The 26,407-nt window shown below is 49.7% G+C and overlaps 1 protein-coding gene across 2 annotated transcripts in view; it reads right to left on the bottom strand.

Annotated features, from left to right (window-relative positions):
- Positions 1-6,704: 6,704 nt before the first annotated feature.
- Positions 6,705-26,407, bottom strand: part of RBM20 (RNA binding motif protein 20) — a 192,791-nt gene continuing 173,088 nt past the window's right edge. For both annotated transcript variants that reach the window (XM_052660630.1, XM_052660631.1), the window contains exons 10-14: positions 25,507-25,611; positions 23,287-23,947; positions 21,562-21,696; positions 13,787-13,908; positions 6,705-9,606 (exon numbers count right to left, since the gene is read on the bottom strand). In XM_052660630.1, the coding sequence (XP_052516590.1) occupies positions 9,496-9,606; positions 13,787-13,908; positions 21,562-21,696; positions 23,287-23,947; positions 25,507-25,611 (1,134 nt within the window). In that variant the 3' untranslated portion in view covers positions 6,705-9,495. The remainder of the gene's footprint in view (positions 9,607-13,786; positions 13,909-21,561; positions 21,697-23,286; positions 23,948-25,506; positions 25,612-26,407) is intronic.

Below are 26,407 nucleotides of genomic sequence, written 5' to 3'. Positions count from 1 at the left end.
TGGATACATGCAGGCAGGCACAAACACATGTACACATACACACGTGTGTTTAAATAACAGGCTGAGGCCTTTCTGTCCCACCTCACAAAGCCCTGGGAGGGACGAAGGTGGGGTCAGGATGATCACCTGCTTTCCTGGGTTGAAGAGGCCCAGGGAGGGAGACCAGGAGCTGGAGACCCTACTCCTCCCCACCCAGCCCAAATAAAATCTAACTACAAAAGGCTGGACAATGTACTAGAAGAGCATTATCCACTCAGTGGGAAAGGCCTCTGAGCTCTGGGGAGATGCGCAGCTGAAGGAGGAAGGGTGGGTGGGAAGTGGCCTCTGGGAAGGAGATCATGCTTCCTTAAGACCTCAGAAAACACAAGGGACAAGCTAGAAGGATGATCTGCAGTGGAGGAGGGTAGGAGGGGACCCCACTTTGGCCACCTAGCTGAACCCTTGTGTGTGGGTTCTCAGCTTCAAGCTGCCCAGCAGCCACCCAGAGTCTCGGGGTTCCTGTGGCCAGAGCAGGACCTTTGGAAAAATTTAGGCGGCCCATGATGATGAGAGCAGAATGCAACCAAGCTGACTGGCTCCCACCTCCCCAAGCTGAATGTTTCTGCTGTGCTAAGATCAGACAGGGTGCTGAGCATGTCCCGCTCTTCCTAGAGCTCTGGGGAGTGGGAGTATAAGAAAGGGAGAGGCTGCAGAAGTCAAGATGGAGCTGAAGAAGTTGAGTGTCAACACAGGTGGAGCCCAAGTCCTATCTGATCTGCAAATCCCACTCCTACAGAGTCACCCTGGCCTGTGCAGCCTAGGAATTGCCCAAAGCCTGCCCAGAGCTCAGGCCTGTGGGAAAAGTCAGGAAAGCTTTATTTAGGAGGTGGACTGGTAGGACCTTAGGTAGGTGAGAAGGAGGAGCCCTGAGACTCTCCCAAACCCTGGAATGAGCCGAGGGAGTTGGAGCTGGGCCCATGGTGATCTCTGCCCCTGATCTCTGCTGATTCCTGGCTGCAGGGTGTGTGTGTGTAGCTGGGAACAGGTCAGGTTTAATTATTAATCATCTGACCAGACTAATCAGCCTAGAGCAATGTCTCTCTCTTCCGGGGCTGTGAAATCCCCACTCACGAGCCCAAGCCCCCAGCACCTCCCAGATGCTAGGAGAGAAGAGTGTGAGGAGCTTCCCTGCAGCCCCTGGGTCTTCAGGAGGCCTTAATTAGGTGTGGGCACCAGGCAGGCAGGTGTGGTTTCTACAGTGCAGGGTGAACCGAGGCCATCCACCCCATGTTGACACAAGCGTCATAAACTGAGCTTTGTTCCCAGCTCTGCCCAGGAAGGTCCCTGAGAGATGGGTGGGCCTGGCGAGGTGGGTATGCAGTGAGGACAGATAGGTTGGGAGAGGGCGTGCCCCTGGGACCCAGAGAGGTGAAGCTGGCATAGGAAGCCAGTCTGTGTCTGCAGAAGAATCTGACCATTGAAAGGCCAAGCTTCGAGCCACACAAGCAGGGTCTGTGACCCCAACCATCAGAGACACCTTCCAGTCCTCAGTGGGTGGGAACCTGGAAGGGAAAGATGGGCAGGGCCAAGGCGGGGAGGTGGGGAGATGCTCCCTGGCATCTCTCTGAGAATACAGTCCTGTTCCTGCAGCCAGCTGGTGGCTGGATAGAGACCTGGAGCTTGGGCCTCTGTGGCTGCAGCCAGGCCCAGAGATGGGGAGGGGGCTGCTTCGTCCTTCAGGCACTGGTGCCCGTTCTGTGCAGGCGCAGGGGAGTAGAACATGCTTCCTGACCTGTAGACTCAATGGTTAATGTAAGACCAACCTGTAAACAGATCACAAGGCAGCCTGATAAGGGCTATAAAGAGATGCCTCTGTGTGGGGCTGGGGGTGGAAATGGTGTGCTGGGACACAGTGTGGGAGCAGAAACACCTGCAGGGAGAACAAAGAGGGTCAAGGAAGGCTTCATAATGGAGGTAACGCTTACTTAGAAGGAACGTTAAAGAAAGTCCCGGTTCCCAAGCAGAGAGAAAGAAGGGCATCCAGGCAGTGGGAGACCATGTGCAAAACTGAGGGGCTGAGATGGGCCCTAAATAGGACCCATGCAGCATTGAGCAAGACTGGACCACAAGTGGGAGCTGCGGGGGTGAGAAGCAAAGTGGGTGGCGCTGAGGGAAGCAGTGCGTAGGTTCAGCTAATGGCACCCTGAGGCATGTGAAGATGGAGACCACAGAGGCCAGGACAACACAGGTGCCAGCCTGCCCCATGGATGCACCTGCGTCTGCTCCTGAGAGGAACTTGTCCTCTGCAGATGGCGGACTGCCCCGGGGTGGGGAGTGGGGGACGGAAGGATGCTCACGAGACCAGAAGTCCTGGCAGGCTTGCGGAACGCAGCACTGGGGCTGTGGGAAGCCCAGGGACGGAAGTGACCACTACCCCCTTCCTGTGACTGACTGAGTCCCGCTCTTGCCGCACTTTCCCTTCAACAGCCTCAGGCAAGCGCAAGGCACACATCAAGTGCAGATGGAGAGACTGAAGTGGCAGAAGGTCACCTTGTCCAAGACTGAGCGAGTTCCTTGTGGATCTGACATAGGGGCTCAAGGCCCCGGAAAGTTCTCTCCTCCAAACCTGTGGATGGCGAGAGTGACCCCTGTCACAGGGAGCCCTCTACTCCTCTTCTCCCCTGGGCCAGTCCTCCCCAGGCAGGTTTGGGGTGGTTTCCAGGCTCAGCCTAAGGAAATCAATGCTTCCCAGTCCACTGGGGTTCTCTCCTGGCTGATGCCAGCCCATGGGGGACCCCAGAGAGTACCTGCCCTTGAGATTTTCCCAGAATTCAGATCGACCCACCCAGAGCACTCTGTTCTCAGGTGGGTGTGCTGAGCAGTCAGATGGCTACGATGACAGCCTCCTGGTCCTATGGACCTGGCTCCTGGAAGCTCAAATAACAAGAGAAATTTGAAAAATTTGGGGGAGGGGATTAAAACACACCAACTCAAGCCAGCATACTGGCTCAGGTGAGTTAGGCAGGCAGAGGAAAGGTCAGGTCTTTAGACACTAGGAGGTATTACTGTGACATCAGAGACAGTTTCACATGGACCAGGGACCATGCTAACATCCCCTCCAGAGCATTCTCCACTATCTTCTCTGACTTTGGGCTGCCAGCTACCTAAGGATATTCTCCAAGCCTCTTAGCACAACATCATGTATAGTCCCAAAAAGGAGTTCTTCTACAATTTGGAATCAAGTAGAATGATTTCCCCAGATTAACTGGCATGCTCTCTTGATTCTAACAGGAAGAGCTAAGCAGGGGAGCTTGCTTTCTCTTTTTGCCTTGGCTCCCAGGATGCTCCCAGTCACATTTCATGTTAATTCACCACCACTGTCTCCGCACTTCCTACTCACCTACTTGCTGCCTCCAGGTTTCCTCAATCCTCACTTCAAAAGTTTCCGTTGGCTTAACCTGGCCGCACATGGCCTGTGTTGTATATTAACTCAATTCCTTGTTGTTAGGAGGTGGCAGGTAAATAAACAATGAAGTTTCACTCAGGAAAGAAGGGTTAAAAGTGCAAAGTCTGGCCTGGATCTAGGGCCCATGGGAAATTTCCTTTTGATCACACCCTTATACCCCAAATTCCCCAAGAACACAAAACTAGGTGCTCTTCTCCCCTCCCCAGAGGAGCAGGAACAATCCCCTGGATCACCCCTAGATCCAGCTCCTAGGGTGAAACCTCCTGAGTGAGGGGAGGAAGAAACTGTGTTGCTTTGGCAACTTCAGCCTTCCTGCTTGTTTTCCTACCCTGTGGTGGGTGGAGACCTTTGTTTAGCTACAGTCTAAGGAGGGAAGTGTTGAGGTCAGTTTCAGAATTTAACAATCAGGAACAGTCATAAACTCCTGAGTCTAGCTAAATCCGGCTCTCTAATCCTCCTTACTCCACTGTTTCTGGCAGACCCAGGATCTAGAAGTTTTAGCAAGAAGCAGGAACAAGAGAAGACCCCAACCCTGAGACAGGCACTAGAGAATATTGGTTAAACGCATGGTTTGAGAGTCACGTGGACGTGGATTTGAATCCCAACTCTGCCACTCACTAGCTGTCCCTGGGCAAACCATTTTCACCTTTGAGCCTCATTTTCCCTGTCTGTAAAATGGGAGAATAATGGCGCCTGTCTCTCAGCATTGTAAAGAGGCCAAGAAACTGTATCCCTACAGAGTACACACAGAGTGTGACATGCACTTAGTAATCTGTAGGGCTAATATCAGTATTAATGGTGGCTCATGGAGCACAGGAGAGGGTGTGTGACCCCAGGTTTCCTCACGAGCAGTGACATGGCCCTGGAGAATGCCCCTGCTCCCCGTGACTCAGCCTCCTCTAAAGGTCTGCTGACTGCCCAGCTCTCTGCCCTTAAGGGCTAGCGTATCACCAGGAGTCTTGATAATTACAATGCCTTCAACCATTAACGAGGATAAAGAGACCATTGGAAGACTTTTGCCTAACCATGGTAAATATGAATTCAACTAAAAAAAAATCCTGACGTGCCCCAAACCCAGTCTGACAACCACCCCCTACCACCACCAGCTCCCACCATCTCCATCTGCTACGGTCAGACTGTCTCCTCCCCTGTATGTCCCGTCTTCAAGCCTTTTCCACACTGGAGTCTCCCATACCTTCAATGGTCTCCATTCACATCTGTTCTGCCCTTCCCCCCAGCAAAATAAACGTCCCTTCTCTTCCAGGAGCTGCTGGGGAAGTCCCCGGTTGACAGCTAGGGCAGCGTTTTTCCAAGCGAGGAACAAACTCCACCTGCACTGAATCACTCATGAGGCTCCACTAAGATGCAAATGCCTTCCCGTGACCCAGTGAGGCAGAATCTCCACCCGGGGTGGGGGGTGGGCTGGGGCGGCAGGAGTCTCTAGTTCTAACAAGCTCCCCAGGTGATTCAGATACACACAAAACACAAAAATCAGCGATTTTTCTTGAGTCCTTGCCAATTGCAGAAGTCCAGCTCGGACTAGATATAGAAAATTCATGAAATAATTCAGCTGAAAGAAACTACACTCCTCATGTGTGCCCAGTTAGGACCACCCTTTAGGCAAATCACTTCCCAGTCTGGGCCTGTTTTCTCACCTGTAAAAGGAAGGTCAGGGCTTGGGGGGGGGGGGGTGGGGGGGCTGGTCCCTGGGGCCATCCTGTTCTAACACACTTGGAAATCCACTTGGGTTAGGCTGCTTTGGAGGGCCAGCCTGGTGGGAAAGGAGAATGGGGACCTGTTGGGGATGAGCGCAGAGGTCCTGTCCCTGCCTAGGTAGACAGTTGTTGATGTGAGAGGGGCACAGAGATCTCAGGTCAGATGGGGGTCAAGCTCAGTATCTAAGTGGCCTGGCCTCCAGGGACTGTGAGGAGCAACTCGAGCATCTGGGCCATGGCAGAATCAGGCCGAAGAGTCTGGCACTGACCCCTGGGGAGAAGAGGGAGCCCAGAGAGTGGGTCTAAATGTCAGGGCCCAGGCCCAGGTGACTGGCTCAGGACTAGGCTTCAGGCCCTTAGGAACACAAGAAAGCAAATGATGAGCCTCCGGCATGGCAGGGAACTCAGCTCAGGGGGCCTTCCTGGCAGGATGGCTCTATTGCACAGCTCCAGGGCGGTGGGGTGGGGGGTGTGTCTTACAGAAGACAACGTACTGCCCCCTGGAGTTGTGCCACATGAAGGGACTGGGACCAGGTACTGGGACACCCTAGCCGCCCTGGATCCTGAACTTAGGACAGCAGGACGAGTCCAGGCCCACCGGCTGCCTTGGCCCACAAGGGTATGGCCGACACTGGTAGGGAAGGATGTTTCCCCACCCCTCCTGGTTGGGAACTGGAGGCCTGAGCTCAGCCCTGGATGGCCACAATAGGTGGGGGGGTAGGGAGGAGGTGGGCAGCAACAGGCTAGATGGGAACTTTCCTCAGATCTACACATCTGCACCCACTAATTACAGGCAGCCCCACTCACTTTGCCCTCTGGGGTCGGACTGCCCTGCCGCTCCCCAGTGACTCAGGAACACTGCCAACAGGAGGGGAGGGCCCTGAGAAGATTCCAAGCCATTCAAAGGACTTGCTAACCGGTCCCAGGAGATTAGCATTGTTTTGCTAGAAGAAACAGTTGAGAAAGAACTTAAGAACCACTGAAAATTGGAGGGTTGTTCTGAATCCCCAAACAGCAAAGATTCAGGGCTGTACAGCATAGCAGTTGCTTTCACCAGCAACGACGTTAGCCCAGAAACAATCAGGGAGGTGATTAATACCATCACCCGCCCTTGCACCCAAGGAAACGGGACTTCAGAAGTCACAAGGCTGAAAGGACCCAAGCCAGGAGCTGACCTCCTTACAGGGACAGCACCTCCAGAAACGGCCTGACTCCGGTGCAGGACAACAGAATTCGGCCACTAGACAACCTGAGAGCAGTGAGACGGGCCACAGGGTTAGAAGAAGCCAAGAGAATTTTCTATCCAACCCTTTTGGCCTGGGGAACAGCAGCTCCCCATGTTCCTAGACTCAGCCCTCTTGGAGCTTCACCCCTGAGAAGCTCTGATTCCCCCCAAGAGTTCCAAGTGGAACCTCTTGAGTCTTGTTTTTTCAACTCTTCAGAAACATTCTAGATTTAGATGGACTGAATCCCAACCTCCACACTCTGATTATCCTTTGGCCAAACACTTAGGGATCCCAATGTAACAGATGACGACTCACTCACAAGCTTTCAAATTCTCTTTATTAAAAATCTTTTTTTGTTCTTCCTTTTGTAAAAACAAACACTTGAGGTCAATTATACAGATCAGGAAAAGTGACGATTAATTGGACACACTCAACAAATTCCAATACTTTACAAGTTCAAACTTAAATCAACTAATGGTTTTCTTTTTCTCACAAGCTCAAGAATCAAACTCTGGTCCAGTTCAAGTATAATCTAACAGATCACAGCCTCAGACTGTCAAGAGAAACCTTGATACTAATGGCTGCTGCTCACACCAAGTGTACCAAATTCTTCGGGAATACGCTGTGGATATACTTTATTTCAGGTGTTTACAATAAAAAGTACACAGGCCTTTTGTTATATTAATGCAGGGGACGAGTAAATGTGCTGCTCAAGACAGCAGCTGCTGTTGAACAACCTTTCCAGGGAGACATTTTGAAATGGTTAACAAACACTGAAGAAAAGCTTTAAAAAAAAAATCAATATTTTCCTGGTTGCTTTTAATACTGCATTGTGTATGACACACGTAGGAATAGAAAGTGCAAATTATAGAGTGGGTGAAACTATGCCAATGGAATTGTATAAAAATAAATAAAAATAAATATATATATACACACAAATATAGGACCTTGGATGACTTTTAAAATTAATTTTAAAATGTTCTTATTAAACGCAAAGAGCTTCTTCTCTCTCCTTCCCAGGGCTGTTCTCCAGCTTTAAAATGTAGGGAAGTTCGATCTATCAGCGAGAGCGCCGTTAAATTACTAGGGAATATGGCTGTTTGAACAGCCATCCAAGTTTCCATGGAAACACTGCTTGGTAGGGGGGTGGTGAGCTGGTGGGGTCAGCTTCCACTATGCTGGGAGAAAAGACTGCCAGCTTCTCTAAAAATGCACAGTTTTAGGCTTTAGGTTTTTCCCAGCAAGGTTCAGAGAGTTGGCCCCTGACTTCCCACCAGTGGGAAGAAAGACATAGGGTGAGTTTCCGAGAAATGGGGGAAGCCGGTTTCTAGAATACCGGGTAAAAACCAGAGAAGGCAGCCAGGGGAACAGGTCTGGGCTGAGTCAGTTTTCAAACTCGACTCTCTTTGAGACACTCACCTTTCTGAGGCCCACAGCTGCCTGATGCCAAGTTCAGATTTCCCACTGCCTGCAGCCTCCCTCTACACCTGTTCAAGCTGGTCTGTTTGAAGCTTGCCTGAACTCCTCTCTCTCACAGGTCCCCAGCGGTTCTCTCCTTGCAGATGCCACCTGCCCCCAGGTTTACACATGATCCTTGTGTTCTATTTTCCCTTCCTTTCTGAGGCTTAATTTTCTCACTGATCAGATGTCAGTGTGGAACTCAAATAATCCATCTCTCTACCTTCTGCTTTTAGTGCAGAGGACAGAAAACAGAATATACAGTATAGTCTTATCTACCTTAAAAGAAAAAAAAAGCAAAACATTAAAATGAAACAAGCACTCTTGCCCTAGCCTACCTATTTGTGGTCAGGAACAGAACAGGCACCGTCTTCTAGGAGCTGAGCCAGGGCGGCCGCCTCCGGTCAAGTGTCTCACTTGAGGGAGCAGCCCCAGGCTCCCTTCTGACCTTCTCAAGGGTTTCTCCAGGGCACAGCTGAGCCTCATTTTCCCTAGCACCTTTTCCCAAACCCTCCCAATGAACCTCAGCCTAGACTCCCGCAGCCTGTCCTGTCCAGGAACCTGAAGGCACAGACCTTCAGTACCCACAGCCCGATGGGAAGGAGCTCTGCACCTCGTAACATTTAATATCAAAGTCTGCACATGGGGTTAACTCTGAGAGGCCTTTGGCCTTCTGCCCAATTGGAAAGGGCACCTGGCAACCCTCAATGCTCCTCGGTCCTGCAGCCTTCCCTCTCCTTAGCTGCCCCCGCCTCTAAGAGACCATTTAAAAACCATCCCACTGTGAGGCTGCTGGTACCCAGTGTGCAGGCACCAAAGGACGAGTCAAGAATGGATGCCTTTTACTTGTTTTGGTGTCTCTCAAGCCAACCATGCACGTCTGGGAGACCAGTCTTCAACTGAAGTCTTGACCTTCTAATGTTTTAGCTGGAGGGGGAAGATGCTTCTGTTTTCATTTTTATTTAAAGTGAATCTAGACCAGACTCAATATCCAGAGGAGAACAAACCCTGGCATCTCCTGAAATCAACAGGAGGGAAATGATCAGAGCTTCCAAAATAAAGGGCTCTTTCCCTCCTTAAATTTTAAGGCTTGAATCTGGTGGGCTTCTAGAACAATGGAGAGGACAAAAGAGTTATGAAAATCAGGGCTTTTCAAAAAGGTGGTTGAGCTGGAGGAGCTCCCAGCTTCTGCCTGCTGGTGGTCCAAGGCTTCCCCACTCCAGGACTGTAGGATCGAACTCAGCTCCCCCACCCCCCACACACAGGATGCCAAGCAGAGACATGGTTCTCGACCCAGGAGTCTCCATGAAATTTTTTTTTTTTTTTTTTGAGGACTCAGCCTGGCTTGACCTATCCTATCCCACCAAGAATTGGAACACTGTGAAAATCCCTGAGAAGTTGGATTTTATGGGCACAGGAGGAGGGAGTGAGAGATGGAGAGGAAGAGAGACAAGCAAATTGAAAAACTGTTCGAAGGAAACACGAGTCACTGGACACGCCGGGGTGAAGGCTCCGAGTGGGAGGCACTCCGGGCCTTTCGTGAGTCTCTGCAGACCGACTCAGGCACCGCCGTGGGCTCCCTGGTCTTCGTTCCTCTCTGGCAGGAAGGCCCCACTTCTCAGGCCCTCCTCTCCCTCTTCAAGCAGCGGTGTCAGAGCTTCTTCCTTTCAAAGTTTGGCACGATTCCACTGTCCTGGGGCCGTGGGCTGCCCGCCCTCTCCGTCTCTTTCAGTCCCTCCTCGGCCAGCTGGGACAAGTACTTCTGCGGTGTAAAGAGGGGCAGAGTGGGGAGGGAGAAAGACAGTGGTGAGCTGAGGGGAGAGGAAGGGGCTGTGTGCCTGGCCCCCCTCTCCTCTCCTCTTGCCCCCCTGGGGTGGGACCCCTCTTCTCCCTCCCCAGATCCTTCCAGGGCCCCAGGACCCAGGCTGAGTGATGAGCTCCACCCTCTTTGTGTTAGTTTACAAACGATTCCTGGAGAAATGTAGGGAAGTGCAGATCCTAACAGCAAACACATCCATAGCCCTTATCCCAGATCCAGCGCTAACTGCTTTTCTTCTATAAACTCATTTAATCCTCACAACAACTCTACTCATTGTCCAGAATGAGCCCTAGGATCCAGGCAGCACGTCTACATGTAAAAGGCAGAGCAAAGAGAGGGAGGCTGGAAGGGCAAGGAGGGGAGCAGCTCTGTCCCATACCTACTGTGAAAGAAAAAATGCATCCCGACGTCTGAGACTCCGCAGACAGGCTGGGGGAGCCGCCTGTACCCCACCTCAGGGCGCCCATGTTCCCACTGGCTCCCCAAGTCCAACTCGGTGAGCCTGTCAGGCTGCTCCTGAGGTTCTAGATTCAATGCGGTGAGAGAACCAGAAGATGCCCTAGGCCCCAGTTGGATGTCCTCTGATGGCTGAGGCAGCCCAGGGCAGTGCAAGGAGCGCTGGATTAAGAATCAGCAGGGTTGAGTCCCCCACAACGGTCAAGTGTGTGGGCTTTGCCATCACATGACCTGGGTTCAAAGGCTGGCTCTCAGCCGGCAAGTTCCTCAATATCTTTGGCATCTGTTAAGTATGAGTAATACAATAACCACTGCACAAGGCTGCTGCGACATCCCAGAGAGGTACCATAAAGCATCAAACATAGAGCCTGGCATGGAATAAACACCTAGCAATGTCATAGGCATGAACCATCAGTTACTCAATCGCTATCCTATTCCTGGACATTCAGGCTGTTTCCAAAAATGCTGGCAATAAGTTATACATTTATTATAATATTAACTGCAGTAAGTGTCCTTGTACATATTTACATATTGGTGAATTTATTTCTGTAGGTTAGATTTCTGTAAGTGGGATGGTAGGATCCTGGGCTATATATATTGGCTTGGCCAAAAAGTCAATGCCGCCTTGATCGTAACTGGCACTGGCTGTCTGATTCTGTGAAAGTCACTCATCTTCTAGCCTCAGACCCTAAACTGTTGAATGGAAGGATGATATCTTCCTTCCTCCAGGGGTGAATCTGAGGGTCAGACCCGATGATGTGGGAGAGGTGATGGAGTCGACCTGGTGTCTCTAGGGGAGCCTGGTTGGCTTTGAGAGGTGGGTGAGACTGATGGAGAGAGGCAGGCCGTGGATTCCGGGGGATCAGGCTGCTGATGGAGGACTGGGTTGCTCCTCCACCTCGTCTCACGGAAGGCAAGTGGGTGGGTGTGTCGGGTATCGGACCTGGGGCTGAGCAAGCGTCTAGTTTTCCCACCTAGCACCTACTCCACCTGCTGTTTTGACTACCCGCTGTGACTTCTCTCAGAGCACGAGAGAACAGCAGGACTGCAGACAGAAAATGAAGATTCCTACCACCCCACCCCCAGGAGCAGCCCCGGCCCCCGCCTAACAGCCTCCCGGGTGCTAGAATTACAAGCTGCCTGACTGAGGTGTTAGCCAGCACCGGCCACTCCCGTCTGAATTCTTCCCTTTTCGCACATGTAACGTGGAGTGGGGGCGGGATGGGTGCGTCTGTGTGGACAGACAGTCTGTCAAGGCCACTGGCAGAAACCCTATCTGGGACACCTGTGATTGAGGCTCCCAGCTCCCCGACAGGTGCACCGGGGAAAGCTGAACTGCAGTTGGCGGGTGTAAGGGACTCAGCCAGCGTCTGGACCTGACAGGCCTGGGACCACAGGAGTGGCTGTGAACTGCTACAGGGAGGCGAGTCTGCCTGGGGGTTTGGCCCAGAGGCCCAAAACTCAGTGAAGTCTGTTGCCCTGCAAAAAGCAGAGGGTTTAGAATTCAAGGACCTGGGAGTCTGCATTCTTCCAACCTTCCTGGGTGACCTTGAGCTGTGTGTCTCCTTGAGGGTTATGCAAACCAGCCGAGAAGACCGGATGAGAAGGTTCTCATGTTGAGGTATCATAATCTGCTGGAGAGACTTTAAAATGCAGATTCCCAGGCCCCACGCTAGAGACAATGAATAAGCAAATATAGGGTAGGTCTAGGAAGCCACATTTTAAAAAGATTCCAACTGAAGACCAGGGTTTGGGAAAATCAGGAATGGATGATCTTCAAGACCCTGTTCAGCTCTTCCATTCTAGAGGTTTCCTCTTGTTGTGGGTGGGTGGTGATGATGTCTTCAGGGTTAGACAGCTGCTGTCAGCTGGCTCTGTGTAGCCCAAGCTGAACCCTTGGCCTGGCCCAGTCTCTGCCCTGCCCCCTGGAAAGGCTGGGACCTGGGCCCCAGGCCCTGTGACGTTCTCGGTCATGCAGCAGCTGCTTTCCGGAGGGAAATCAAGAGGCTTACATGACCTGAGTTTAGGCACAGCCAATGACAGTTCCTTGCAGATGGTGACCCAGGCCACGACACGAATCTCAGTTCACGAGACCAACTTAGTCGAGTGAAAGCAGCAAAGTGATTCGGAATCAGGCAATCTGGTTCCAGGCCTGGTAACTCACCATCTCGATGGCCTTGGACAAATCCAAGGCTTGGACTAATCCAAGGCTTAGATAAATCCTTGGTTTCTCTGGGCCTCAGTTTCCTCAACTATAAAATAAGAGAGTTGGCCTGTATCTGAGTTTTCTTAACTAGGGGTACACATTCAAGTCATTTGGAGAATTTTCTTAAATTACATATTCCTGGGTCCCTCCCAAATTCTGCCGAACACTTGGCCTAAGTTGTATAAATACTTCTGAAACACTGTGTACAGGACTTTGGTTCACATCCCTGGCTAAGAACTGCCAGAGCAGCCACTCTTTAACAATTAAGCTGAACGGTACTATCTGCTCTGGAATTAAAGTGTCTGCCTGCAGTGTGGGAGACCTGGGTTCGATCCCTGTGTTGGGAAGATCCCCTGGAGAAGGAAATGGCAACTCACTCCAGTATTCTTGCCTGGAGAATCCCATGGATGGAGGAGCCTGATAGGCTACAGTCCACGGGGTCGCAAAGAGTCAGACACGACTGAGAGACTTACTCGCTCACTCACTCCCACAAGGGTCTTCCAGAGCCAAGGCCTTCTGCCTCAAGAAAGTAGTCTAGATTCCTTGCAGTTAGAACAGATGGTACTTTGATACACTTACCACAAGCATCTATCTACTATGATTTCTATTATATTACTAACCCCCAGCTTATACCAGAAGTCATATGAAAATCACATTGTAAAATGCTATATATTATTTAGGTATTTTTATAGGATATGTTGCTATATCTCATTGATCTTAAGAAGTGTTTTTTCCCCACGTATGAACAGTTCTGAAATTGAGATGTATTTTCCAGTTGATGGAGCCTCACCGTTTAATCTGTAACATTTTTTTTCATGTTGGTACCAAAAAATAGTGTTGTGTCTTACAACTGATGGCACCTTAGATTGGATGAAATATGGTATATAGAATATTTTTTATATGTCACAGTTAATATACAAAGAAACACACTTATGTTTTGCTTATCTACTACTCTAGAACGGAAGGTCCATGAGGGCAGAGGTTATTATCTGCTTTTTTGCTGTTGTATCCCCAGCGTCTAGTCCCAGACGCTCTGTCTTTGATAACAGCTGCAGTATGAACAGACATTTCAGTAGAACATAACAGTGACGTTTATTCTAGCCAAACACGGATACTAGCACAGGAGAAGAGAAGCACAGAAATACCTTATTCTGAAATGTCCAGGTCTTGTGAAAAGGGATCAGCTCCAACCATGGGCTAGGTGAACACTAACAAGTCATTCAGTCTAGAGGGAGAGCCAGTTGCCAAAAATATCCAACCCAAATAGAATGTTTTGTATTAACGTGGAGACAGATGCTCTGAGAGCATAAGGAAGGCAGCCACCACGTGGAGAAGTCTGGTGGAATCAGGATTCAGACCACACAATGAGTTTTCCATGTGATGGAAGGAGATATAACCTCCCAGAACCTTAGCCCAGGGATTGCCCCTCCTGGGCGCTAGGCAAGGAAGACCAACGGTTACCTGTAAGTTCCGGTAATGGACGGCACTGCGGCAGTGAGTCATCTTCGCCATCTCTTCGCTCGTGTAGAACAGCCCACACAGCTTGCAATAAAAGCCGGTCCTGGGCACCACGAACTCAACCCCTGCAGAAGGATGGGGGATGGACAGGTAGGCAGTTTAGGAAGGTGGAGGGAGGCCCCTGGGGTCTAGACAGCAGTCAGGGTGAAAGAGGAGCGACGCAATCCAGCCCTGGCTTGCTATTGGCTTGGGCTGGTTACCCAACTTCTCCAAGCCTCATTTTCCTCATTTACAAAACTGGCACGAAGGAAACAGCATCAGCTTCATTCACAGGCAGCGTGATGAAGTGTGATGGAGTGCTGGGAAATCCCATGCTTTGCAACTGCCTTCCAGAAGTAGGTTCAGGCTCTACTAACATCAGTCTGCTTCCTGGGAAAGGAGGAGTAAGGAGGTTTCTTACATTTCACTGGGTGGATTTCCTTTCTCCATTCTGTACGTCTCTCTGCAGCTGCTGTGGCCAAGACTCTGGAAGAACACTCATTTTTGTTTGCTTATTTTACAATTATGTTCACTAAAAAGAATTTTTTAAAGATAAAAGTGAGGGAAAAATCACTCGGAGTCATTCCAATCAAAATATTTTCTTCTACACTATCTATATATAGAGCCCTTTGTGGGGTGGAAGAGGACATTTTTAATGACACCCTAAGTATAATTCTGTTTCCTCCCTTTTTCATGTGATGAGCTATCATAAACATTTTTCCGTCTTCCTCCAGTCTTAAATCTTAGCCATTCGTTAGTAGCATTTTATTTATGATGTGTTAAATAGAAGTTGCAGAATTTGGGGAGCTCCTTTGATTCTGAGGAAAGGAAACAGTGGGCCAACAGCCAGAGAAATGACGGCGTCACAGCCCAGAGGATTCAACTTTGAAGGGGGACGGTGGCTGCTCCAGCCTACACCATGGTGTTTTGGGGTCACAGTTGTCCTCTTGAGGACACAGCAGAGTGGAAAGAGCCCAGGTCTGAGAAGGGGCTAAGACCAGAGGCTAAGAATCTGTGTAGCTTGGGGATAGCTGGCTGAATACCTCCTGGGCCTTCTGATTGAGGCACCAGCTAGAAAGCAGGGCTGAGGGCCGAGGAGATCAGGACATGCTGTGGAGCTAAAGGAGCGGGGCTGGCCACTCGGGACACACAGACACGCCACTCCCGGCCCTGCGCGCTCTCAGGCTGAGGCCGCTGGGTACTGACCCTTCCGCTGTGCTTTGGTGCTGCCCATATGGTGAGCTCTGCTGCGGATGGAGGGATGGTCAGAGAGCTGGCCCCACTGGGTGTCAGGGACAGTGGGGCTGGGAGCCACACATGAGGCCAGGGCAGCCTCTTACAGAGAGGGGTATGGGCCAGGTCTCCGCCAAGGCCCTGCGTGTGACCACAAGCCCAGGCCTTCCTTCACTTTCCTTATTCTGCCTCTAGAGACAGGGCTAATCGCACAGGAGACCCTGTCATAGAGGAGCAGCTTAGACTTCTAATTACAACCTTCCCCCCAACACTCACCCCGCCCCTCCTCCCGCCTCATTTCACAAAAGCCACTTATCAGCCTGGAAGGACGGGCCTGGAGGAAGGAGGGAGCCTGGGAGGCCTGCCTGCGGCCTGCCTTGATGGATGGCTCCTCTGTGTGTGTGTGTGTGTGTTGGTGGGGGGGAGTGGACTGGCTGGCCGGTTCTAACTGCCACGTAGCAAGCCTGCCTGCCGTGCCCTCAGCAATCTCCAGTGAGGTCCTTGGGTGACGGGCCCAGTTGCCCTGCAGGAGGCCTAGTGGCCTCCCAACCTCACTGCAAAGGATGTGAACGGGCTGGCTTTGCCTGTGGGTGGCCGTCCCGCCCCTCCACCTCCCCCAGGCCCTGGCTCCTGGCTGCTGCTAGCAAACAGAGCATGAAGCAAGGCCCGCCTTCCTACTCTGTGCCTGCAAAATACTTCTCCCTTTTGCAGCTGCTCCACAGGGAGCAGAGGCCCCCACTGGACAAAAGAAGAGCAACCAGAAAAGGGGAAGCACCCCCCCACCCCCGAGGCGCAGACGCAGGCAGGGGATCAGAGCCTCTCCCTGAGTCCAGACCTCGTAGGGACGGCCAACTGGGTAAAACCAAGAAAGAAGCCTTGGGTTTTCTGTGCAGATCCCATGAGGCCTCCAGAATCCGCCATGTTTCCCAAGAGGCCTTCAAAGCTCTGTCCTGGGTGCCCCCAAAAGGGGTGCAGCTGCCTCAGAAGCCACAGAACATGAAGCAGACCTGAGCTGGCAGCTGTGGCCCATTTCAGCCCCAGCAGTGGGCATGGCTACCATCTGTAGTGTTTGGGGTGAGATTTCACTTGAACAAAGGCTTCTACTGCCAAAAAACAAAAAAGTTGGAAACCACAGTATACTGGAGAGAAAACAGAATTTGGAGTCAGACCTAGCTCTTTGACTCACACTGTGTGACCTCAGGTATGTGTGCTAACCTCTCTGAGATCAGTTTCCTTGTCTGTGAAACAGGAATAATAATACAATAAATTGTGTAATGGGGAAGCACATGTCATTTTGCCTAGGGCTCAACAAACATTAGTTCTTTATTAAACTGTTTATCAAAAAACAATAGCAGACATGTGTGAGGCTTTTCTCCACAGAAGCCTTCTGGCCCTCCAGCCTTTCACCAGAGCTGCCTGGAGAACCTGGGCTCCACGGCTGGGCAGCAGCTCTCTTCCAGGCCCCCGCCAGCCTCCAGGGCTACTCAGGCAGTACCAAGTGGTCAGAGACAGTGTTGAGGAGGGAGAACCTGGGGCAAGATCCCCAAATGCCTGGGAACTCACCCTTGAGTAACCAGGAGTTGCCTGGGCACTTAGAATGCCAACACCGCCTCAGGACACCTCTGGAACGTGAGGGCCCGGGGAAGCACAGCGTGAAGAAAACACAGCCCCAGACCCAGAGAGTTTTGTAGCAACCTGGTCCTCCCATTTTTCAGCCTCTATTAAGTACCGTAATTAAAGTAACATCTGCCTTCTAATAATAGCTCCTGCCATGGGTAATTACAGCCCTGTCATCCCAGCACAGCCTGTGATGGGTGGAGAGCGGGAGCTTGCATTTTGTAGGCTTCCCTTTGGTTCTGGGAGGAGCTCAGGCCTTGGCAGGCTCACGCTGGCTGGGGTCCCCCAGAGCTGGCTTGAACCCACGGAGCTGCCCTTCCCTACCCCCGTGCCCAGCCCAACCCCTAAGCAGCAGGACTTTGCCTCACCTCTCCTCCTCATTCTACCTCCCTGTGCTCCACAGGGACCAAGCCTGAGCTGTCCCTACTCCCTAGAAAGTCTCTCTGCAGTAGTGATAAACCATGGAGGATGACGGGTTATGCACCCCCACCCAGTGAGAGAAAGCAGAGTAGGTCTCAAAAACTATTCCATAAATGAATAATGATTTCCCTGGTGGCTCAGACAGTAAAGAATCTGCCTGCAATGCAAGATACCCGGGTTCAATCCCTGGGTCAGGAAGATCCCCTGCAGAAGGGAATGGCTAACCACTCCAGTATTCTTGCCTGGAGAATCCCATGGACAGCGGAGCCTGGCGGGCTACAGTCCATGGGGTCGCTAAGTCAGACGTGACTGAGTGACTTTGAGAGAAAGAAAGAAACAAATAATAACAATAGACAACTCATAATAAGTACCTCCTACTGCAAGAGACTGAGACCTTACAAGTACTCATTCATCTAATCCTCAGAATAACCCTACATGGTAGGCGACTACTACCATCCCGGATTTACAGATGAAGAAAGCCAGGGAGAGAGAGGTTAAATCAGCAGCTCTTTGTCCCCCAGCCAGCTGGGATTTGAACCCAGGGAGTCAGATTCCACACTCTGTGCTCTTAACCACTGCACCAAAATTGCCTTTCCTTCCACTGTGCTGCCTGAATGGCAGGGCAGCCAGGTCTCCAATAAGGATTCTCTCAGTTCTGACCTGAGTCTACTGTGTGCTTTCGGGCAATAAGGGGCTTCCTTGGTGGTTCAGCGGTAAAGAACCCACCTGCCAATGCAGGAGACTTAGGTTAGATCCCTGGGTCAGGAAGATCCCCTGGAGAAGGAAATGGCAAATCCCATGGACAGGGGAGCCTGGCGGGCCATAGTCCATGGGGTCACAAAAGAATCAGACATGACTTAGCAACGAAAAAACAAAAACAACACTGGTAATAAGTCTCTGGGCTTCAGTTTCCTTACCTGGAAAATCCAGAAAAGTATCATATGGCCCTCACCTCCACTGAGATTAAAGAAACAATAGGTCTCAAAGCCAATCGGAGACTATCATCAAGTATAAAAGTACAGTCTGTAATAGCCCCAAACCAGAAAAACCCAAATGCTCATCAACAGCTGAATGAATAAACAAAATGTGATCTACCCAAACCACAGTGCAATACTCAACGACAGACAGAAACCAATTACCCATACACCCAACAACTGGGATGAATCTCAGAATAACTGTTGAGTGAAATAAACCAGGCAACAAGAGTACATACTGTACGATTCCCTTTCTAGAAAATTCTAGAATGCAAACTAGTATTTTGTGACAGGAAGGAGGGCAGTAGTTACCTGGAGACTGGGGTTGGGAGGGAGGGGTAACAAAGGAGTATCAGGAAATACAGGGGCGATGAGTATGTTCACTGTCTTGCTTGCAGTGATGGCGCACGGGTGTATATGCGTCAAAATTCAGGTTTTATGTGTACTTCATTAACCTCAATTATACCTCAATAGAGCTGTTTTAAAAAAAATAAAATGAGCTACCATTTTCCTCCAATTGGTTGGTAAAGATTAAAAACTGATAAGATCCAAAGCTGGCAAGGATGTGGAGAAACCGTACTCTCACGTGAGGTAGTGCTGAACACTGGTATAATCTTTCTGGATAGCAATTTAGTGGCAATTTTGAAAATTTGAAATGCAAAGATACATGGACACACCCCTCTCCCCTGGGCTAGCATGCCATCCAACAGAAACTGGCTCACGCAAAGGTGGCAGCACGTGCGGAAGGTGGCAGGGTGCACAGGCAGCGAGAGCACGGTGCTAGGAGGCAGGGGGCTGTTCATGAGCTCTGTAACCCTGCATCTCACCCGGAACCCCTGGTGGCTCAGTGGCAAAGAAACTGCCTGAAAGACAGGAGACATGGGTTCGATTCCTGGGTCGGGAAGATCCCCTGGAGGAGAAAATGGCAACCCACTCCAGTATTCTTGCCTGGGAAATCCCATGAACAGAGGGGCCTGGCAGGCTGCAGTCTGTGGGGGCGCAAGAGTCAGACACGACGTAGCGACTAAACCACCACCATCTCATTTCTTACGTGTAAAATAGGGCTGAAAATATTACCAACCCCATAGGTGTTTTCCAAGTTCAATGGTAAATGAAAAAAATAAAAGTCTAACTTTTATAGCATTTAAATTAATAATTTAAATTTTTGATAAATAATGTTACTTTGTACTTTCTCACTTATATTATTCTTTTATTCTTGGCTGCTTAACATTTCTAACATTGGATATCTTACTTAATTTTATATTACAATCCTTAGAAGTAAATACGTAAGAGAAAGCCATTATTGACTTTAAAGATGGGAAAACAGGAATAAGTTTGTGAAATAGTATACCTGACAGGAAAAACATTTCCTGATAAGAAAAACAAGTCTCTTTGCTCTGGCTCCAAGGGCAGTGCCATTCAAATATATAATACTTTTAGAATATAAGAATATATTCTGTAGAAATATGTGAAATGTTTGGTTATCGATCAGTGCTAAACTATGATGGAAATCATATTCTACCTAGTATTGTTGTCAATCTAATTTTTAATGGAAAAAAAATTAAAGATATTCTGAATGTTCACCAGTAGAGAGATGGATCGGTAATGTATGGTACAGCTTTTAAGATAAAATATTTGCAGTAGTTAAGAAGAATGCATTTGATGTGAAGACAGCTCTAAGATTCACTGTTAAGGTATAAAAGCAAACTGCATAACATTGTGTGTTCAGTTTGATCCTGTTTTTGTGGGAGAAAAACTATCCATGGGTATGACTGTGGCCACCTTTGGAGAGGGGGGAGAGACTGGGGAGAAGAAGAGAAACAACATTTAATGTTTACTTTACATGGGTTATAAATTTGTTGTAAAAATCTTTCACACTTTTTCACACTTTTTATAATAAAAATAAAAATAAGACATGAATTATAAAGCAGCAGAATTTATTCTTAATTTCTGCCTGTGTGTGTCATACAGATTCCAAGTTCCTGGATGCCAAGAGACTTGTGTTCCCTTTCTCAGTGCCCCTGTGCCCCGAGTGCCTCACGCAGTGCCACAATATCCAGGAAGGGCTGCTGACTGTCTGGCACCTTTTTCCTGAAAGGCAGCCTTTGCAAGTATTTTCCAGAACCCAGGGCCTTCTTGCAATCATCTTAATTCATTCTAAGGTCAGTACCTATTTCCATTTTCTTTTTTTTTTTTTTTAAATTTTTGTCCTGGGGCATGCTGGATGCTATGTAGTAAACTCCTTCTTCTTCTTCTTTTTTTTTTTTAAAAAAAAAGGAAGTTTGCTCTTTGCATCTGACTAAATGGCACACTGGAGGACAGAAAAAAATAAGGGATTTTTATACAGCAGATGAAAAGGAAAAAAGAAAACCTGATGGAAAGTGTGAGCCTCATGCTGACTAGCTCCTTTGGGGCTCATTGTTGTTAATGAAGGACCTGCCATGCTGCGCTCAGTCGCGTCATGCGCTATAGTGCCATGCTTCTCTGTCCATGGGGATTATCCAGGTGAGAATACTGCAGTGGGCAGCCTATCCCTTCTCCAGGGGACCTTCCCAACCCAGGGATTGAACCCAAGTCTCCCATGTTGCAGGTGGATTCTTTACCAGCTGAGCTACCAACTCATAAATACTGGAGTGGGTAGCCTGTCCCTTCTCCAGGGGAACCTCCCGACCTAGGAATTGAACTGGGGTCTCCTGCGTTGTAGTAGGTGGATTTTTACCAGCTGAGCTCCCAAGGAAGCTGAAGGACCTGCTGTAACTGGAAAAAAAATTCCTGGTTATGACTTGTCTGAGGACATGCAGTCACCAACATGGGAAGGACAGGGACCCAGGGACCCCTTTATCCACTATAGAGTGCGTTCTCAGTTGCTCAGTCATGTCCAACTCTTTACAACCATATGGACTGTCCGTGGGATTTATCTGTCAAGAATACTGGAGTGGGTTGCCATTTCCTCCTCCAGGGGATCTTCCTGATCTAGAGATTGAACCCACGTCTCCTGCATTTCCTGCATTGGCTGGTGGATTCTTTTACCTCTGAGCCACCTGGGAAGCCCCTAAATACAGTCTATTCAGTATCATTGCCTCAGAGAAGCTAGTCCCTCAAAGAGGGGAAAAAAAAAAGCAGTGTTGTTTGGAGAAGTGCTGGGGCCAAGAGGGCATTTCTGTTGACTCTGTGGCGGCTGGTGGGCCACCACTACCCGGGCTGAATAAGGGCTGTGCGGTTAGGAATGAAACATTTCCTGACAGGAAAAACAAGTCTCTTTGCTCTGGCTCCTAGGGCAGTGCTGTTCAAAGTCTGGCCCCATGAGCTATCTTGGTCTACTATGGGAGACTGAAATTGCAAGAAACTTTAAAGCTGCAGGTTAATCTGGGTGATTGCATCAGACATTAATACTACAACAAAATGACAAACAGCCTTCTCAAGCTCTTAAACATTATTACAGAACTATTGTCCCCTGGAACTGAATTCTCAGGAAGGACTGAGTATCTCACCCACCTAGAGGAATGCTAAGTTCACTGAACACATCCTCTGGTTCCCAGGAAGGCAAAGAAAGGGGCTGTTTTAGCTCCACTTCAGCGTCTTCAAGTGACCTTACGTCCAGAGATTTCATTTCCGAGTACCTGGAGTTTTCTGCAAAACATGAGCCGGGACAGAATACCAATGAACACAACCTGCCTCCAAGAATCCCTGAAATTCTGTTCCTTGCACTGTGTGATGGGAAATGGTCCTGGGGCTGCTTAATAACATGAGACTAGGGCCAGGGCTGCTAATTAGAACCAAAGTGCTAGAATAAAGAGCTTTTATGGCTGCCAAAAGAACACCACACACAAGAAAACTTGGCGAATCTTGGCATGGGCTCTGTGGGGGATGGGCCTCTGATGCCTTCGGTTGGAATGATCCACCCCCATGCCCCCGATTCAGTATCACTCCATTTCTGCGGGCAGAAGAATCACTGAAGTGCAAAAATTGTGCTGACATCCACAGGAGCACCGAGGCGGGCAGAAGAGGCAATGCCATTCTCACCCCAAGCCTATTGAGCAGTGTTATTAAATATGAACTCCAAACACTGGGGAAGCCAATGAGCCATGAACACCAGTGCATGTCAAGACCTATACTACAACACAGAGGAGGTTCAATCCGAGCAAGGTGAACGGCACTCGCTCCTCCTTTATTCTTGCCTTCTCTAGACACAGCCCAGGCCTCAGCATTGCTCTAGCAACAAGGCAGCTCACAGCGGAGTTTCCATGGAGGCTCAGATCCATACAGGTGAAAAAGAGCTCAGGTCAGCTTGACATGGAGGGAAGCCCAGACCCCCCGCTCACCAACCAGTTTGAGCCAACTACAGAGCACTGAGCTGAAATATTTATTTTTAAGCCCTTCCTCTCTATTTTCTGCCCTGGACTCTTATCCCCACACTTCCTTCAAACTCTGGAATGTCACAGGCTTTCTGCAAAATGAATTTCTAGCTATTTTCACTGGGAGAACATGGAGGGCCACACCTCCCCCCTCCCCCCACAGCTCTTGCTGGATCTTAGTTTCCACTTGGCAGAGAGGACTGGGCTTAGCCTATTTTAAACTCTGTCTTCATGATGTCATAGTGCCAGGCACAGACACAACATCACCTCCAATGGAGGTGGAGGAGATCCCGAGATAAGTCTGGTTTCACCATCAGATCCTGGAGAAAAGTGGGTCTGAGATGGTGAGAAGGGAAACCAGCCAGGCCCTTTTGTGAGCCCATTGTTCTGCCCTCTGCCCATTCCTTTCTCTCCTTTCTTGCCCTCCGAAGCTCTGCGCCCTCACTCAGGCCCCACAGAAGTAACTGCCTGGGTGGTCCTCTGTGGCTCAGGCAGGAAAGGCTGCTTGCTGATCCCCAGGAACCAAAGCTCCTTTGATAACCCCAAACACTTGCTAATTTAGTTGTCGGAGTTCATCTGGGCTCCTGTCAAGGCAAAGAAGTACGTCCCATCTGAGTCTGCTTTTCAGAAAATGCGTGGTCTCCTACCCAACGTCCCCTACCTAAAAGCTAAGAGCTAACCACTGCCTCAAAGCTCTAGCAGTTTAACCAGGCTTTTCAGCTTGCCTCCTGCACCAGCTTTCACGCCGGCTGAACCCTGACTTGTGTTAGTTCCAGCCTGCACTTGCTCACACACTGCTCCAGGGAAGCAGTGGTCGGATCAACCCAACCACACAGAAAAAGGGAGGAAAAAGGGAGGTAGTTACCCGGGGTCGACGCTCCTTGGCAAGCCTGGCTTTGGAGGTCGGTTTCAGTGGGGGGGCCGGCTTTCTCCTCCAGGGTGCTGCCTTCACCAGCCCCATCTTCGGGGGTCCCCCTGGCCTTGCAGTCATCGAGAAACGGGCCGGGCTGCCAGGCCCTCTCCTCTGCTGGCTTGGGGGAAGACATTTGCAGAAGTGGAGGGGCCAGACGAACATCTGAGCTCTCTCCTCCCTTTGCGGGCTTCTCGTAGCAATCTGAGCCCTCCAGGGAGAGGCCTGTCTCGCATTCAGCTGGCTTCCGCTCAGCATCCAGATTTAGGCCAGGCATCTCCACGTCCATGTCACTGGGACAGCCCATGGAAGCAGAAGGCAGTTCTTCGGGCGACTTGAGGCTGATTTCCGCAGCCCCATTCCCGATGGTCTTGACTCCCTCCTTGGCGAAACCTTTGGTGAAGTCCAGGTCTAAGGCAGTCGTCACACAGGGACATATTTCTGAACAGATTTTGTCCTTCTGGTCTATGGGCACAATCTCCTCTAGTTCTGGGATGTCTGGTTCCATGATAAAATCTTCTTCCTCCCCTACCTCATCCACTGTCACCAGCTCCTCCATGTTCGTGGGGTACCAGCTCTCACCCTCAGCCTCACTTTCACTCTCCGAATCCTGCTCCTGAATAAAAATGCAGATGGAGGTCAAAGGGTGGCTGAGGCCTGGCTCTTAGTATCTAACCAGAAGAGGGTGCCAATCTTGACCACAGGACCCCTCAAACCGAAAGATGCTGTGCAATCTTACTGCTACCTGGGTAATTAGGAGCTGTAAACCATTCAACCTCTCATCATTGATTTATCCCTAGGATGGGCCTCAAAATAACACAGGAGTTGGAGTAAGTCGTTAATGTTTAACCTACCAAGTGGCACGAAGAATCTCAACTCCTGGTACATAACAGGTGTTCAGTAAAAAGATTGGGGTTTTTTGTTTGTTTTGTCTTCAGCTGGGGGTCGCTTACATTTTTATTTGGTATTACGGCTTAGAGGTGCTTCTGTATCATAGAATCTGCATCTCTACCATGACTGTTAATGCCCATGTAGGATTCCAGTCCAAGTTATTTAGCCTGCTTCCTATTGTGAAGCACTCTATGGTGGTGCTTAGCCACTCAGTTGTGTCTGACTCTTTGCGATGCCATGGACTATAGCCGATGGGATTCTCCAGGCAATAATACTGGGGTGGGTAGCCATTCCCTTCTCCAGAGGATCTTTCTGACCCAGGGATCAAACCCTGGGTCCCCTGCATTGCAGACAGATTCTTTAACATCTGAGCCAAGCTCCACATACTTCCTATTGATGGATAATCATCTCTGCTCATCTTTTTATGATTAATTTCTAGAAACTTTATTTTTTTAAGTTTTGAGATAGTTTTTGAATGAATGAGTAAGTTATAAGCTCTAAACGCATCAACTTGCTTGCAGGGCATCACTAAATGTAACTGCAGTGAAGCCCTTACAAGGTCCCCCCTAAACACCCTCTCCCAGCAAGGGTACAGCCCTCCACAGCCACAGTTCACACTTGGCTCCTCCCGAGACTTTCCCCTCATGTCCCCAGCAGCCCAGGGGCCCGGCAGCCAGATTTAGGAGATCAGCTTCCAGCCAGTGATACTCATCTCCCTGCCTCTTCTGACTGGAAAGGCATGAAGCTGGCCATGCTCCAAGGACATTTCTTTTTGCTGTGGCAGCCCCAGCCCTGTGACTGGGTTTTTCATTTTAATTAAGTAAAATAATCTTTACAAGCACAGTAGATGTTTGGTTAATCCAAGCATCAGGGGCTACTGAGGTCAGGGCCCCAGCCTGAGTACCCAAAGCCCCCTTCTGCCTGCAGCCCTTCCCCAGGACCTGCCTATTTTGGGAGTCTGGCTCTGTAGCCTGGAGTCTTTCGCGGGCACATGCTTTCTCTTATGAGCACAGCCAAGTTACTGAAGATGGAGACAGAGCCCAGGCAGGTGGTAAAGATCTCTTCAATAAAGACTGTGCCAAGATCCCAGGTGAAGCCATTGCTCCAGACAGTGCTGGCTTCATTCATGGACCCACTGCTGGGGTCTCAGACACATGCTATGCAGCAAGCAGGTCATCCCCAGGCAGCACGGGAAGCCCTATGACTTGAGGAGGCCTATGACTTGGGGTCCCAGAGCCGTTGTGCCGATGCGGCTACACTGCCAGCATCTGGCACAAACTTTACCTTCCTCGCTCTTCTGTTTTCTGTATCGGAGGATTCTGTTTCCTTCTCTTGTCTGCCCACTGATGGGGGATTCTCTTCCATGCTATCCTGTTCCTCTTTTCCAGCCTTAGCAATGGAAGCACAGACCAAACCAAATCAATAGTGAACAGTGACAGAGCGCACACCAGGAGAAAAAGAACGTTACTGAGAACAGCTAATGATGCCAGATGCATTTCACACACATCACATCCTTTATCCTCACAAAATCCCTTGGAGGCAGGTGCCGTTGTTGTCTTTTTACAGATGGGGACACTGAGGCTCAGAGAGGTTAAGTAACTTGCTCGAGGCACAGACAAATGGAGGCAGAGAGATGTTTCACTAATGTTTTCCCTGAGGACTTTAGGGAGACAGAAGTTCCTGGTAAACTGGATACTTTTTGCAGCCGTGATATCTGTAGACAGGGTGAATAAAAGGGAAAAGGGGAATCTGACCCTGGGGTTCATAACCATGGTGACGTCTACCAACAGATCTGTATTAAAAAAATCACTTCCAGGCCACTTAGGGTTAGGAAGGGTGCTGTCATCCAATCAGGGCCCCGTCACCTCACTTTTGACTTATCTCTGTCCTAGAGTTATTGCCCCAGCTAGCAATCCTTTCCTACCTTCCTTCCTCCCATCCCTTCCCTCAGATTAAGTCCCTCATGCTAGCACTCATGTCTGGGATAGTGAACAACTGAAGCAGGTGTTTGCTTTGAGAATTAGGGTCTCTGATCTGCCTTTAAAACAGAGGTCAGCCAACTCCCATCCTCAAGCCAAATCAGACCCAGGGATTCTTTTCTGTGCAGTCTGTGAACTAACAATGCTTCTCATGTCTCTTAACAGCTGCATGCTAAATGATGATACAAGTACCTACATAATATCCT

The sequence above is a fragment of the Budorcas taxicolor genome, chromosome 23, assembly GCF_023091745.1.
Source record: "Budorcas taxicolor isolate Tak-1 chromosome 23, Takin1.1, whole genome shotgun sequence".
Taxonomy (NCBI): Eukaryota; Metazoa; Chordata; class Mammalia; order Artiodactyla; family Bovidae; genus Budorcas; species Budorcas taxicolor.
This window is presented reverse-complemented; position numbering and strand designations above follow the sequence as displayed.